General features: G+C 52.5%; 2 protein-coding genes across 5 annotated transcripts in view; both read right to left on the bottom strand.

The window, feature by feature from the left end:
* Nucleotides 1-765: 765 nt before the first annotated feature.
* REG4 (regenerating family member 4) lies at nucleotides 766-2,700 on the bottom strand. 4 transcript variants are annotated; one of them, XM_048080241.2, is made up of 6 exons: nucleotides 2,553-2,700; nucleotides 1,747-1,835; nucleotides 1,535-1,632; nucleotides 1,306-1,443; nucleotides 1,128-1,233; nucleotides 766-935 (listed from the first exon to the last, which is right to left on the bottom strand). In XM_048080241.2, exons 2-6 carry the CDS (start codon nucleotides 1,808-1,810, stop codon nucleotides 862-864), a joined length of 480 nt encoding a protein of 159 aa, XP_047936198.1. In that variant the 5' UTR covers nucleotides 1,811-1,835; nucleotides 2,553-2,700; the 3' UTR covers nucleotides 766-861. The 4 variants fall into 4 exon arrangements, with proteins under 4 accessions (XP_047936198.1, XP_013045555.1, XP_047936199.1 ...); XM_013190101.3 differs by having other exon boundaries at nucleotides 1,535-1,635; nucleotides 2,553-2,697; XM_048080242.2 differs by having other exon boundaries at nucleotides 1,747-1,844; nucleotides 2,553-2,689.
* A 1,955-nt stretch (nucleotides 2,701-4,655) lies between these two features.
* Nucleotides 4,656-14,708, bottom strand: part of NOTCH2 (notch receptor 2) — an 85,574-nt gene continuing 75,521 nt past the window's right edge. The window contains exons 29-33 of the mRNA XM_048080238.2: nucleotides 14,431-14,599; nucleotides 10,356-10,657; nucleotides 9,838-9,985; nucleotides 9,259-9,356; nucleotides 4,656-8,388 (exon numbers count right to left, since the gene is read on the bottom strand). Coding sequence (XP_047936195.2) covers nucleotides 7,045-8,388; nucleotides 9,259-9,356; nucleotides 9,838-9,985; nucleotides 10,356-10,657; nucleotides 14,431-14,599 — 2,061 coding nt within the window. The 3' untranslated portion in view covers nucleotides 4,656-7,044. The remainder of the gene's footprint in view (nucleotides 8,389-9,258; nucleotides 9,357-9,837; nucleotides 9,986-10,355; nucleotides 10,658-14,430; nucleotides 14,600-14,708) is intronic.

Below are 14,708 nucleotides of genomic sequence, written 5' to 3'. Positions count from 1 at the left end.
GGGACAGCAGAGCGAGCGCTGGCTTTGGAGGGGGGGACTTGCAAGATGTCTCTGTTTTGTGTCCCAAAGCTTTGGGATATTCTTGGCTGGAGCCGGGCAGAGCAGCGGGACGGGCTCAGTGCCTGTGAGTGACCCGCTCGGCGCTGTGCGCGCAGGGCAGTGGTGGCAGTGGCACCGGTAGCTTGCCATCTGTGGCCATCAGGCAGCGTGCGTGGTGCTGTGTGACCTCCCCTGCTGCCCCCGGGAGGGGAGAGGAGGGTGGTGGGTGCCTGGTGCCACCCACGCCACCTGGGACGCGGCCGCCTTTGTCACGTGTGGCTGCTCCGGGGCAAAAAGATGAGGTAGGTTGGGGCAGAGCCGTGTCCAAAACAGCAGAGCAAACAGGCACGTGATGCTTGGAGCAGCACTGCGGTGGCACAAGAGGGGACCTTTGGTCCTGGTGCTACTGTCAACATGGCCCCTTGGACCCGCGTGTGCACGGGAACCGTTTGCACCCAGGGGGGCCCTGTCCCCTGTGCCTGCACACCCAGGACAACCCCTGTCCCCGCCCAGGGACACTTTATGCATGCACCCTGTGTTCCTCCACGCCTCCCTGGTCCCATGGCTCCTGGGGACTCACCCCAAACATGTCTCTCCCCACACAACTCCACCAGCACCAGCAGCTGGGAAGCCTGGGGAGCTGTGGCGGCACCCTGCCCCTACCCCTGCCTCGCCCCAACGCCCGTGGGCAGAGCAGCCCAGGTCTTTGCAAAAAAACACACTGAATTTGCATGCTTCTCTTTTTATAGGTTTATTTTTAAGAGATGGGGAGATAAGAACAGAGGTAGGATGGGAGGAGTGCAGCCAGCGCGGGGTCGGCGCTCACTGCGAGGGAGTGAACTTGCAGATGAAGTGGTGCCGCCGCTTGCAGTCAGCACTGGACCACACGGAAAAGCCTGCAGGAGAAACAAGCGGCAGGGTCAGTGGGTGGTGGAGGAGAGAGGCAGCGGCTCTCAGCTCCCCCTGCCCGGTGGGACCGACCCCAGGCTGGGACCGAGCCCAGGCTGGGACGCCAAACGCTCACAGGGTCCCAGAGAAGGGGGTACCAGCTGAGAGCGAGCACGGGGACACGGGCTGCAGGCACTCACCGCTGGTTTGGGTCAGCAGGGCGCAGTCCCCGCCTTGGGCACCGTTCCCGGGAAGCTTGCTGGAGTCATCGTACTCGACCCCGTTGGTCCACCGCCAGCTTTTGCTCTGCACATGACAGCAGGGTCAGAGGCACGGCCCCGCCACCCCCAGCCCCGCGGGCACCCACCGCCCCCTCACCTGCTGCTGGTGGTAGAGGCCCAACCAGACGGGCTGCGAGCGCTGGTAGTAGGAGATGACCTTGCGCAGGGTGGCCGCCTCCTTGGGCTCCTCCACCCACACCAGGTGGGCTCCAGAGTGGCTGCTCTGGCACTGTGCCTGCGGGGGGACACGGGGCAATGCGGGGGCACCGGCACCCCGCAACCCTGCTGCGGGGGGGGCACCCGGCCGCGCACCCCGGTGGGCTTACCTCTGCCTCGTCCCAGGTGCGGAGCTGGCGGAAATACCTGAAGCAGCTGGACTTGTAGTAGGACCAGCCCTTGGGGCAGTTGAGCAGGAACCTGGTGCCTGCTGAAGGGAGACACGCAGGGATGGAGATTCAGCCCTGTGCCCCCCACCCCGAGCCAGAAGTGTCTCCCCAGCTCGCATGGTATAGGGCCCTCTGTGGCCCCCAGGACTCACCGGTGACCTGCAGGATCGCCGTGCAGCCCAGCAGCAGGAGGGCACGCCTGGCCACTGCCACCATCCTCCTCGCTTCTGGGAAGTGTCCCCTGCAAGAGCTCGGGGGGGTCACCAAGTCCCTCAGGGACAGAGGCTGCTGCCTTCACACGGGGGTGCCAACCCGCCCTGCTACGGCCTGAGCCCGGCCCCTTGCAGGAGGAGATGGCACCCCAGGGCCGTGCCCCCCATCCCCTCCCCGGCACAGTCACTGCCGCAGCCCCCGGCACGGTTCAGGGTCCCCAGAGGGCATCGCCAGGGGGGTCCCAGCCCCATCGGTGCTGGCGTTGGTGGGGGACACCTGGGGGAGCCGCACTGCTCTGTGGGGACCACAGGGAGAGCGTGGACACCAGCATGGACCAAGGACCCTGTGCCTTGTGCTGGCCCAGGGCAGCAGCAGCGACAGCGAGGACAGAGCAGGGGCTGGTGGGGCTGCAGGGACTCCATGCGTGACTTTGTTTTCTCCCCCCAGCTCGTATCCCCGCCAGACCCAGGCTATGGAGGCAAATCACATGCCACATCAGCGCGGTTCCCCCTTTATCTGCCCTAATCCCCGACGCCGGGGATTATTTGCAGACCCAGCTCATCTTCCCCTCAAAGAAGCAGCGACAAAAGTCGACACGGGGCCAAAAACTGCATCGCTGCAGCCTGCCCCATCCAGCAAGGGCAGCGCTCGCCTCCCCCAGGGCTCCCACCACCCCTGGGCCCCCCGGGGCTGCGGTGGGGAGAGCAGGCAGCAGCAGGTGCAGGCTAGGGGTCCCTGTCCTCACCTGCCAAACGGAGATCAGAAGGAATAACGGCCTCTTGTGAGTCTCTGGGACAAGAGAGGAGCTGCCCTTTATAGCCCCGTGCTCATCAGAGTCACTATTTGCCAAGCTGAGGTGATGGCCATCATAAAAACCTTACTGCTCACTGCTTTACACCCTCCACCTCCGCTGGAAGCCCGCCAAGCTCTCGGCTGTTTGCATTGAGCGTTTCTTCAAAGACAGGAAGAACCTCTCCTAGTTGGTCAATAAACCCCCTGCAATTAGCACGAATTACCCACGCAAACAGAGATGTCTTTCCACAAATTCCAGCCTCACACCTGCCGGGGACCCACCCAGAGCAGAACGGGGGGGGGGGGCAGAGACGAGACGCCCCAGGGGAGGCCATGCCGCTGTGGCATGAGCATCGCCGTGTCCAGGCCCCGGCTACAACCCACGGGCACGGGGTCGGGGCCCGCGGGGCCTGCGCCCTGCCCGGCTCCGCAGTGCGTCAGCCACGCACCGCCTTTGTTTGAACTGCCTGGCGGCCTTGCCACCAGGATGCAGGACGCGGGGACAGCCTGTGGCCAGGGGCCATCAGATAGCGGTGGGGACGGCCGGCCCCCACGCCCAGCAGTGACGCAGGGCCCCGTGGCCCTCCAAGAAGAAGAAGAGACAGCTCCTCCAGCCCCGGCCTCCGCCCCGCTGGGCCTCAACAGGGCTGCTGCTCCGTGCCACGAGGCCGCAGCCACGTGCTCGCCCCTCAGGGCTCTCTCACAGCTCCTGCTTCCCAAAATACATGGCGAGGTCTGCTGCAGCCACAGGGAGCAGCTCCTCCAAGCCCAGCGTGCGCTGGCAGGCCTGGCCCTCGCCCCGTGAGGATCAGACCCATCTCCCTCGCCCACGCAGCTGCGATGCAGCCTCTCCGTGCTGGGAGCAAAGGGAGGTTCCAGATGAGGCAAGCTGCCTGCTATCGCTTCTCCAAGGAGAAATGGATGACCTTGCAGATAAGCCCAGCCACTCCAGCTAATGGGGACACTCTTCAAACACAGCAACCCCTCCCCTGAAGACGAGGCTTCACCCTCGCTTTATGAAAAAGCATGGAAATATCCCCCAAAGGAGCCTGAGGCTACTTCATTACTCCTCAGTGAAATAAAAGATGCCTCAGTTCCCCGCCTGGCTGGTTCAATGAGGCTTGTTTGGATGCAACAGGACAGGTCCTCACAAGCCACTCATCATCAGGGGCAGACGCACGCAGCCAGCCCGAGGAGATGCAGGTCGCAGCCTGAGCAGCCCCGAATGCACTGCAGCCGTGCCTGAGAGGCGCTGCTATTCTCGGTGGAGCTGCCTCAACTTTGGCACGGACGGGGAACCTTGTGGGAGGTGGATGAAAGCCTCCTGGAGACTCCTACTCGTCGAGCTGGCTCTACTGGAAGATGAGGGAGCTACGCTGTTTGAATATTAAACTCTGAAAACGTCCCCCCAGCAGCTTTATTATCCCTCCTAGGCATTGTAACTCTGCTACCAGCTCCGCCAGTGTCCACAGTGAGAGCTGAAAACCTGCCAGGTGAGCATTTGCTCAGCCTGAGGCTTCAGGGGCAGCTCCCTGCTCAAAACACAGGAACGAAGCCATTGTCAATTTGTTCTCTAATTGTTCAAGTCTGAAACCTTCCAGGTCTGAGAACACAGCGTGAAAGAGCCGTGCTTCCCAGCTTCCATGGCTGGAGAATCACCACAAAAGCCCCAGCCCTGCTCCAGCTCCCAGGCAAGCGAGAGCTTTTATTCAAAGCATCTCACAAAAAGGTCATGTCCCCGTTCCTCCCCATCCATTCCAGCATGCAGCTGGACCCCCCCAAATCCTCCTAAGCTTGAGCATGGCTTTTTGCAGGCACAGCTCCTTGGATGGAGCTAATGGTGAGGTTTCTGTGCTGCTGAGCCGCGGTAAAGAGCACTCTCGAGCTCCAAAAGCTCTCTCCTGACCTGGACTGCAAAGGTCCTGATGAGTCCTCCCCTTCTCAGGGGCCCGAACAGCTGCCACACGCTGGAGAACCGTTTATAACCCCATCTTTACAATGCAGTGGCTGTGCCATGATAGCTGGGAAGGCAAATGAAAACAGCAGCACACAGACACCGGGCACATACTCTTTATTCTGGGAATAAAAATTGCTTATACATTTTGCAGCAACTATTTTCATAAAAGACTTTTATAAAAAATGTAAAAATAAGCAAATATTTTCCATTATTAATATAGGAAAATGCTGCTGTGTGAATGGTTATTCTACAACTTATGAGATAAAATACCACCTTAAGGAGATATTATCTTTACAAGTAGTTAAAAAAAGAAAGGCAGAGGGCCATCATATTAACACACCAGGCACGAAACTGGCTTCGTTCCACAGAAAGCACTCATCTTGTAAATGGTAGCCACATATATAAAAAGGCACTTGGTTATTTGGGGCTAACGAGGAAAAGCCCTTTGTTTCTTTAGCATTGATGTAGCAACACTTCATTATTTGCAGTGAAACATGTACCTCGACAGACCTCCAGGAGCTCGCAGGCTCCTGCCTGGAAATCTGAGTCAGTTGCAGCTAAACTTCACAGTACACACTGCGGCGAGTGTGACGGGGAATGCTGTGTGCGTCAGAAAAAGCAGTAACTTCAGAACAAATTCTTCAGCCCAAAAACACGGCCCCTGGAACCAGCTCCTCCTGAGGCCCTGCCTTCATGTACCATTGAGTTGAATCAAAAGAATAAGAGAAAAGCTTTACTCTCGATTAGAATGGAAAGAAACATCGGAGAAAAATACTGTACACGGTAGGATGCTAAATAACCGCTGCTCAGAGGGGAGCTGCCGCCTCTGTCCTTTGGCGACAGCCGACAGCTCCAGATCTCTTTGGAACGTGTGTCTGCAGGGTTCCCCCGAAGAGGTAGAAGCGAGCCACCCCTAGAAACGTACACTTCTACTTCTGACTGGTGTAGAGCCCTTCAGGGAAGTGTTACTCTTGTGGAAAAGGGAGAAACAGCGGCTGTCCAGCTAGGGTCAGGGACAGCTCCTCTCCCCAACTGCAAAACCGTCAGGGGAGCTCAGTACCAATGCCACTGCTGTGCTGTGTAGGCATAGTACCTCAGTCAGGAAACTGCAATACAGGCTGGAGCTGAGAGCAGAGGACAGCCCCAAACCTGTGAACCAAACTGCAATAGATGGTTTCTGAGCTATTTGGTCAGCCGCTCGGCCCAGCTCCTGGTTTCAGCTGCGCTGCTGGAAGCCTGCTCAGGACTCAGTGCTGCAGCTTCCTTTTGGGAAGGGGAGGACGAGGCAGCACTGCCCCAGGGCTGGAGCGAAAGGGACGCTTTGGAAGGGCTGGAGACCGTTCCCAACACAGAAGGACACACACTGCAAACATGTAACGACATCCTTGACACTTCTCGATAACAGCACAGCAAGGCAGCATACGATACCTGTGGGACAGGACACACAGCAGCCCTCGGATGGAGGGGAGGGGAGTGCCGTGCAAGAATGCCAGGAGCTTGCGTTATTAGGTTTTGAAACACTCATGTTAATCCCCAGGAGTTTATCAGCAGGCCTGTATGACTTCCAGGGCATCTCTTCTGATACGGGAGCACGTGAAGGCTGTCACAGACACGCCTGCCATGACGGGAGCACAGGGAGGGTAGTGTCAGAAAGGTCAGGCGTGTCTCGAGGAAGACATACAGCTCAGGAGAGATGTGCCTACAGGCCACTGCGGGGGGAAGACAGGTCAGACCAGCATTTTCAGGAGGAAAATTTAAAAAAAATAAAATAAAAAGGCTTAAAAGAAGACTATATGTATATATAATCTCAGAATACCTTGAGGGCAGGCAGTGAGAATGGTAAGGGGTATTAGTAGGTTTGTATAAGAAAAGGCTCTCAAAGAGGAAAGGGTGAAGCTGCGTGACAGAAACCGGTGACTCTAGTCACTTGACCTGCAGGTGTTTTGGGAAGTCTGGCTTGCTTGCTGAGCAAGGAGAGCCGTGGGAAGGAGGGGTCTAGGAATGTGGGTGCAGCTCTGAGCTGAGTCAAAACAAGGCAACTTGAACTCGTGGAGAACTAGTAGAAGGTGCTTCAGAGAGAGCGGTTATGTAGGTAACAAAAGGAGTAACAAAATAAGGATACAAAGCTGGTTTTGGCTAAATTTCTGGAGAAACGACCATGAGATGCATTAAGCTGAAGATCTGTCTCTCCAGATAAGTGGTGGAACGCATTTAAAAGCAGACTGGAGAATCCAGTGCAGACAGCAATCACACCCGAAGGTGGATGGGAGTTGGTTAGAAGTGACCCAGCTGGTCTTCTCCACCACCAGCTTCTACAGTTCTCTGTTTAGGAAAGCATAAAAGCTTACAGCAACCACAGTCCCTCCAACGAAAGAACATCCTGGGCTCATTAAGACTCTTGGATACTAAAATGGTTCTTCATTTCCATCCTGGAAGACCTTCATGAGTTCTGGAGTCCGCTTTAGTCAGGCTTCACCTTGGGCAGCCTTCAGGCGTACACCTGCATGTTGTTCCGCTGCTGCTCCGACATGTGGGCGGCCGCCGGCCCGCGCTGGTTGTTACCTGGACTGGTTGCCACATCAGACCAGTCAGAGGCTGAGTGTGGGGAGGAACTTGACCACTGGTCTGGAGATTCGGGCGACGGAGTCAGGTATGGGTGCTCCCCTTGTAAGTGCCGGTTGTGGCTAGGAGTCCGTTCTGTGGCCGAGGAGTAGCAGCTGTGCTGTGACGGAGGCGTGGGGTACTTCCCCATCGAGCTCTGGAACTGGTGGTAGGCTGGGAGGATTGTCTGAGCCACCTGCCCGTCCTGCTGAGGGATGGCAGCCATGGAGAAGGAGGCGCTGGGCAGCTGAGCTAAATCCGGGATCTGGTACATGGAGCTGAGAGGGCCAGCCATGTTCTGAGCGCAGTTTGACTGGGCCTGCTGTGGCAGTGCTTGCTGGTTTATACCACCCTTGGGAACCAACTGGAAAGTCATGATAGGGGGCAGAGACTCCCTGGACACTCCCATGTGCTTCGTATCTGCTTGGACCAAGCCGCTCTGCTGAGAAACGCTGGGGTGCGAATGCATCACCTGCGGCACCATGCCGAACATCTCGTTGTACTGAGACTCGTTCATCTCCATGCGATTCATCCACTCGGTGGAAACGTTGGCTGGCCGCAGCCTGCCGAGCCCGCTGTTCGGAGGGGTCGTTCTGTGCTGCGAGAGCAGCTGGCTGACAGACGGGAGCACCGTGCCGGATCCACGTCCTAAGGGCTGCATCTCGTGGAGGTTGGAGAAGGACATCGAGTGCGCAGCCTGCACCGACGGAGCGGTCAGCAGGGAGCTGGGCGACGAGTGTAACACCCCTGGCGACGGCATCACAGGAGACGATGTTGGTTCGGATGCAAAAGCATGGGGCGATTCGAGGGAGTCGACTGGTGACAGGGTTACTGAGCTCTCTGAGAACTGCCCTTTGCTCTCGCTGAGGGACTTCTTCCTTCTCCTCTTGGCATCTTTGGTGAGGTTTGTGGGCATGATGCCTTTGGCATTCGGTTTTCGCGACTTCTTGCTTAAGGAAGCGTGCTTCAGATTGAGAAAGGATCTATTTGGGCCACAAATGACCGGGGAGAGGGCAGAGTTCAGCATGGCACCGGGGTGCCCGGTGGGGCTGTGCGCTACATTGTACTCGTTGAGAAGCTGCACTATGTCGTGGTGCATCCGGTCCTGGGCCACGTCCCGGGGCAGACGATCCATGTGGTCCGTGATGTCTCGATTGGCAAAATGGTCCAGCAAGATCTTTGCTGCTTCGAAACTGCCTTCCCGAGCAGCAAGGAAGAGAGGTGTCTCCTCCTGAAAACACAGAGCAAGTATTTTAGCAGCTTCATTACAGTAGGGACCAACATACACCTAGTGCTCTTACGGGTATCACAACAACTGGAAGCATGGTCTAATGCAGTACCTCATTAATTGCCTTCAAGAACAATTCATCCTGGGTTATACCATCAGGAAGGGATAAACGCATACTAAACCATCCCATCAGAAAGAGTACTGTTCTGCCATGAGTCCTCTGAGGAACTTTAAAAGCACCTGGTGCCTTTCTCCCATTGTACTCCATAAGGAAAAGTTACAAAGGACTAAAACAGCTCAGAACTGGAGCTTGTTGGTAGCTCTAAAATCCACTGAGCAACACATAATGATTCAAAAAAGAAGCCCTAGACAGAGGAAAGAAGTCAAGGACTAAGATGAAGTAAAAACTAACAGCAGTAAAGCTACGAGGCCTGCACAGTGCAGACTGTTTCTCACACAGTGGGGTTTCTGCCCCATATCCTCCCTGCATTGGGGTCCCTGGTAATGTGACAGGACAGCTGCTGCTGTGCCACCAGATCTGACTCTTGGCTAACCAAAATCCAGCTGCTTTACACCAGCAACAGTCCACTCTGGTGCTCTCATGCACCAACTATGCATTGCATTCCCTTTCTGCAACAAAGGCGGAACAGCACTGATGCCCAGAACATGGCCAAATAAGAAGGAGAACTGCTGCCCCACATCAAAAGTCATGCAGGACCTCCAGCACTTGGGGAGAACTCCAGTCACAGTCCAGGTTTGGAAGACCCACACTGAGCACCCAGTTTAGAAAATCTGAATTTAGTTCACTTCCAGCAGCAATGGGATGCTTTGAGTTAAGGAGGACAGCCATGCTGAGCACCACCCAAACCATACCTTGTTATCCTGCATGTCTCTGTTGGCTCCATTTTTCAGCAGCACTAGTGTTGCTTCCACGTTGTTGACAGCAGCAGCCCAGTGAAGAGCAGATTTACCTGCAGGGAAACCCAAGAACTTCAGTAACAAACAGATGAACTATCTTCTAAAGAGACAAAATGGACAGAGCACACTGAGGGAAGAAAGCAACTGCAGTACAGTTCACAGCATGTGAACGTATCCTGAAGCGACGTTTAGGCTTTGGAAATTGTGTGACACTCCCAAGACACAATGGGACTTTCAGCACTGGCTTTCTTTTTGTGTGTTATTTATTTGTTGTTATTTTTAAATAACCTGTCCATAGAGCCATGTCTGTACATAAAATCCCAGCACATCCAACCCCATATTTCTCCTGAACCTTTTCCAGGACTTCCTAACCAAGCCACTCTGAAGCAGCCTGCAGTTTGTTATTGTTGGGAGGACATCTGCCAGAGAGTCTACTGTCCTATTTAGCTACCCATCCTCTGAGAGAGGAGAAACCCTCCCCTCCTTGCTTGCACCATGACCTTTGCCCAGCCTGGTACGTCACGTCTACATTACCATGGTCATCTACAGCGTTCACATCCGCTTGGCAATTTATCAGCTCAGCCACCATTCCTTCCACAGCCAGCCGTGCAGCCAGAATTAACGGGGTTGTTCCGTCATTCATGCGAGCATCCAAGTCTGTCACTCTATTACGGATCAAGATCTGGACAACACAAGAAGACAGATTTATTTATTTTTTCCAATAACGCTAGAGGAAAACCAAAGATTTCAAAGAAACTCAAGAGCCACTTTATGATGAAAAAGCAGCCTGAGCAATGAAATGCAAGAACCCAGATAACAAGTAAGCGATATAGATGCAATCAGACCTAATAAATAGACGCAAGACAATTCATGCATGCTGAGCTCTTCAGGCTGAGAATACCTGAGGAAATTGCATCTAAAATACAGTTTCACCTGGCCATCACACTGTGGAAGATGTGAGAGCAAGGCAGGGAGTGAACAGAGCACAGCTTGGAAAGACTCTCATATTACAGTGCACAAACACTCTAAAAGAGCTTCTTCAGTTGCTGTACCTGAAAGACGCCCTGGGCATCAGCAGCTACAGCTGCATGCAGGGGAGTCCGTCCCATGTTGTCCCGTGCATTAGCATCCGCACCAGCATCCAGCAAACGTTTTGCAGCATCTGCTCTCGAATAACGGGCTGCTAGGTGCAGCGCCATCTCCCCAGTGCGGTCTGTTTGGGCCTGCAGGTTGGCGCCTTGATAGATCAGATCTGTTATTATATTTGCTGAGGAGTCTTCTGCATCCTCATCATCCTCGCTAATATCGGAACTGCCCACACGCAGAGATGCCAGCATGAGAGGAGTACATCCGTCTGCGAACAGAAGAGATGTGATCACGTTAACATAACGGTGACAGCAGAGGACGGAAGTCCTCCCCCAGCGCATTGCCTCACCTTGACCACTGACAGCTAGAGACAGCCCCTCCGGTCACTTAGCACAAGCCTGTTCTCCTAACTTAAAGCCCAGAGTTAACGAGCTGTTTTCCTTCCAAGCAGAACTCTGATAGTTAAATCCAACCACAACAGAACTCAGATAATTCTCAAATAAGTATCATTATGAAACAAAACAAGTTTGCTGCTAAAGTGGAAAACTTGCTCAAAACGTACAGGCTAGCTAAGTTTGTAAGGAGAAGCAAGGGCTATAAAATCAAAAACTTAAAGTGTCTAAGTATAACTATTCATGCAGATGATGTAATAACATACCTAGGGAAAATAAATGATTTATAGAGGAAAAATACTGGACAGCTAACACGCGATTATTGGTGGCATTTCACAACCTGAAGAGAAACACAGACAAAAACCTTCATATCTATTACGCACCGAAGTCTTCATTAAAAGGACACTGAAGCTGGCCAAGTGATGCACTTAAAGCTGAAAAACGCCCTAGTATGACTGCCTGAATCAACTTCATCTTGCTTGTAAGACGCTTTACCACACACACCCTAGGCACCTAGAAAGTAAGAGGGACCGAGATGGCAGTGGGACTGAAGCACTGTGCTAACTGGAGCTCTGCAAAGGTGAGCACAAATTTTGCTTCTCCAGTGTGGCTTGCTAGCAGAAATTCAAGACTATCTTTGAGCACCTGCCTGATTTATTCCACATACAAGCAGGGCACAGTTCGGACCCTATAGCCAACAACTTCCCTGTCTGCATTACTCTCAATCCACAGTGCACTATCTTCACTACATGAAGTGTGTGATCACAGAGTTAGGATTCTGCACAGATAAACACTGCGATGACAACCTAATGTAAGAGGTATGCTTACACGGGAATATTCCCAACTTCTGATCGTCAGGCTTTCCTAACTCTCTTTTTTAGAACAGTTCCAGAACTTTTATAAAATTCTAGAAACTATCGTTCTACAGCTGGGAACCACATCAACCACCCGCAGAGATCATGGCTGCAGCAGCAGATCTGCCTCCCTGAGCCAGGCTGGCAGCAGGATGCATGCTCCTCCTAGCGGCCCAAAATCAGAGCGCACACACCCTTTCACCAAACTTTCTCAGGATTTGTTGGAAGGCAGAGAAGCGTTGACGTACAGACCTGGGTTCAGTTCCAAGACCCAGTCATGGCTACAGACCCCCTTGCCCGTTGTCCAGAGCTCTACCTCTCTTTGTGCTTCTCCCTCCCTCCCACTGCTGGCTCTGCTCCCCTGTCCCAAATGAATACTTCTCAGTATTCAAGTCAGGCTGTGGTCTCCTCCGTACTGCCCTGATACAAAGAGCAGAGAAACGGAGCACAGAAAGGAGCCCTCCTTTTCTCTAGCACTACAGCCCTGAGAAAGCACTCGCTCAGTCACTGCATTTGTCCTGGCCAGATCACACTCGGCTGCTGTATGGGGACACAGTTACAGTGAGCACTAAATCCTTCGAAAAACTAGCTGCCAGCCTGCAGAAAGTCTCCCAGGTATGTGCAGCTCTTTTCAGAGCTTCCTAAGTTGGCCACACAAGGGTAGTTTTATGAGGCTAGCAAAAAAGCTCACATCCAGTTAGGCTGTCACAATTAAGTACTTGTTGGAGCATTAAGAAAAAGCTATGGGTGCAATGCCTTTTTTTTTTTCCCCTTCCTTCAAGCTTGTTCTCTGAAATAGCTGGAAAAGAACTCAAAAAGATCCAGCTGGAGGCAGACACACAGCATGGAAAATTCCAGTCTGAACCACTAAAGTTTTAGCTACTGAAAAAGAGGGCCAAATAATAGGGACAGTTAATCAGTTTTAATTATAGGTGGTGGTACCAGTTATGCCTATAATTGCATTACCCTGGTTACACACTGACAATAACTCCACTGAAAAGAATGTCCTCAGCACTCTGGGGGACTCAGAGAAAGAACAGCATGGAGGGACAAAGGTGAAAGCAGTATTTTATAAAAAAAAAAAAAACTCTTCTGTTTGCTGTCTTTCAAGAATACATCCCCGAGTAAACTTAGAGCAAGTCAGTAAAGCCTAAAATTTCACCAGATACGTACAACTGAAGGACTCCATACACAAACAATATACCAAAAGCTGGGATGCAGAGAACCCAGTGGCAAAGTCTATAGGAGATGGGACCTCCTGGACCCTCTTCTTGGGCTTCTGCTTGAGACAGAGGTGGCTGCATCTCAGAATTGCCTGTTTCTTCCCTCTCCCTGCTAAGGGAGAAGAAGGTGGCCAGGGCAGATGAATGCCTACATCTACTCTGAGGAATCCTACTGCTCCTTATTAACCCATTACTCCAGCACTTGTCACTTTTTAAACTGTTTCTTCCATTGAAAGCAACTCAGTTGGTCACTTCTGATGCTGCAGAAGGGAATAGCTTACAGAAGCTTGCTTCAAGTCTCAGTTGCATCTGAATGACAGGAAAACAGCTCTTAGATCATATTATTCCACTGCTATTGCTGGACAAAGCTTTGAGTGGACACAAACATAAGCAGTCTGAAGATTTAATAACATTACCGCCTGCACTTGGAAAGCTTTTACCCCAGCCACACAACTAGAAGCTTCAACAGGGAAAATTAAAAAAAGCTTAGACTTGGCAGAAACTGATGGTTTATGTTCTCACACTCCTCACACAGAAATCTCTCCTTCCTTGTGCTTTGCATTTAGGAGTGCTAAGGGGTCAACGAGAAGAGAAGACAATAGAAGGGAACCAAGAGATGGCTCCAGACATCATTAAATTGCATGGAAACATTTCCACATAATCCAATAAGAAGCAATAACAGCTAGATCATCAGAACCAACTCTCTGCGTATGAACAAGAACCATGTTTGGAGCTCTTCTGACTGGGATAAAATTTAGTCGGCTTCCCTCAAGAAGACAGGAATCAATTATCAGATGACCCACCCAGTTCCTTACCAGATTACACAGCCTTAGTGCTACACTTACAAAAAGCAGCAGAGCTTTTACCGCATCTAAAAATTTGAGACTGGCAGAAAAAGAGAATGTGCATGCCTGTGTGTTAAGGAAAAGTTCTTTCCACATTCAGAGTTGTGATACGGTGATCAACAACTCATTGAACCCAGCAGCTGAGGATATAACTGAATTTAAAAGAACTCATTAAAACACTTGCTGCATTGCTGCTCTGTTCCAGCACAGATTACTCACACACTGCTAATCAGGGCATACCGTCTGCCAGAAGTCATCTTATTCAGGAAAAGGCCGCCCTTGCTTCCACCCCAGATAATAGCGCAGCTTTAAGCCCTGCTAAGATGGTCCTCGGCAAACTCTGCCATAAATCTCTGCAGTGATCCAGCTGGAGAAATTGGGAGTTACTTCCAGCACAAGTCTGCACACCAAACTTCTGGCATTCTGACGTCCCTTAGTCATGCATTGTCATAAAGGAGATCACAGACAACTTCAGTTAGTTCCTAACGCTGCTTGTTACGTGAACTCTGTACTGTTTATATGATATCCCATGTGCTGCAGACCATGATCCAACCTCTCCAGCTTTCTTTTCTGGAGTGCACACGAGCTTTTATCAAGTACCATAGAAGTTCTGCTGATATCCCTGTATACTCCATATCGTTTTTAAACGTTCGCAGTCTCAGCTGTCGGAAATAGGGGAGGCCAGTGCCTGGCTTGCAGAACATTCAGGACACTCAGGAGTACTGACCTGGCCCTCTGACATTGACATCCAGAACATCGACTTCTTGATCTGCTTGAGGTGGCGTAAGGGCTAGTGACGTGCTCCCACAGACGTCTGCTGCCTCCAAGTGCTGCTGCGTCCACTGGCGCTGGTCTATCTGCTCATCAGCTTCTGGGAGCAAGGCTTGGTCCTCAGCCTGAGCAGAGGAAATAAGCAGTTGCTTCAAAGTGCTCATCAAGCGACCAATGTCACTGAAAGTTCTCCTGATCTAGTCTAAGATGTCTCTGCCCTTGGCAGAGGGGTTG

The sequence above is a fragment of the Anser cygnoides genome, chromosome 8, assembly GCF_040182565.1.
Source record: "Anser cygnoides isolate HZ-2024a breed goose chromosome 8, Taihu_goose_T2T_genome, whole genome shotgun sequence".
NCBI classification, from domain to species: Eukaryota; Metazoa; Chordata; class Aves; order Anseriformes; family Anatidae; genus Anser; species Anser cygnoides.
The sequence above is the reverse complement of the archived record's forward strand: the minus strand, read 5'-3'. Positions and strand labels throughout refer to the sequence as shown.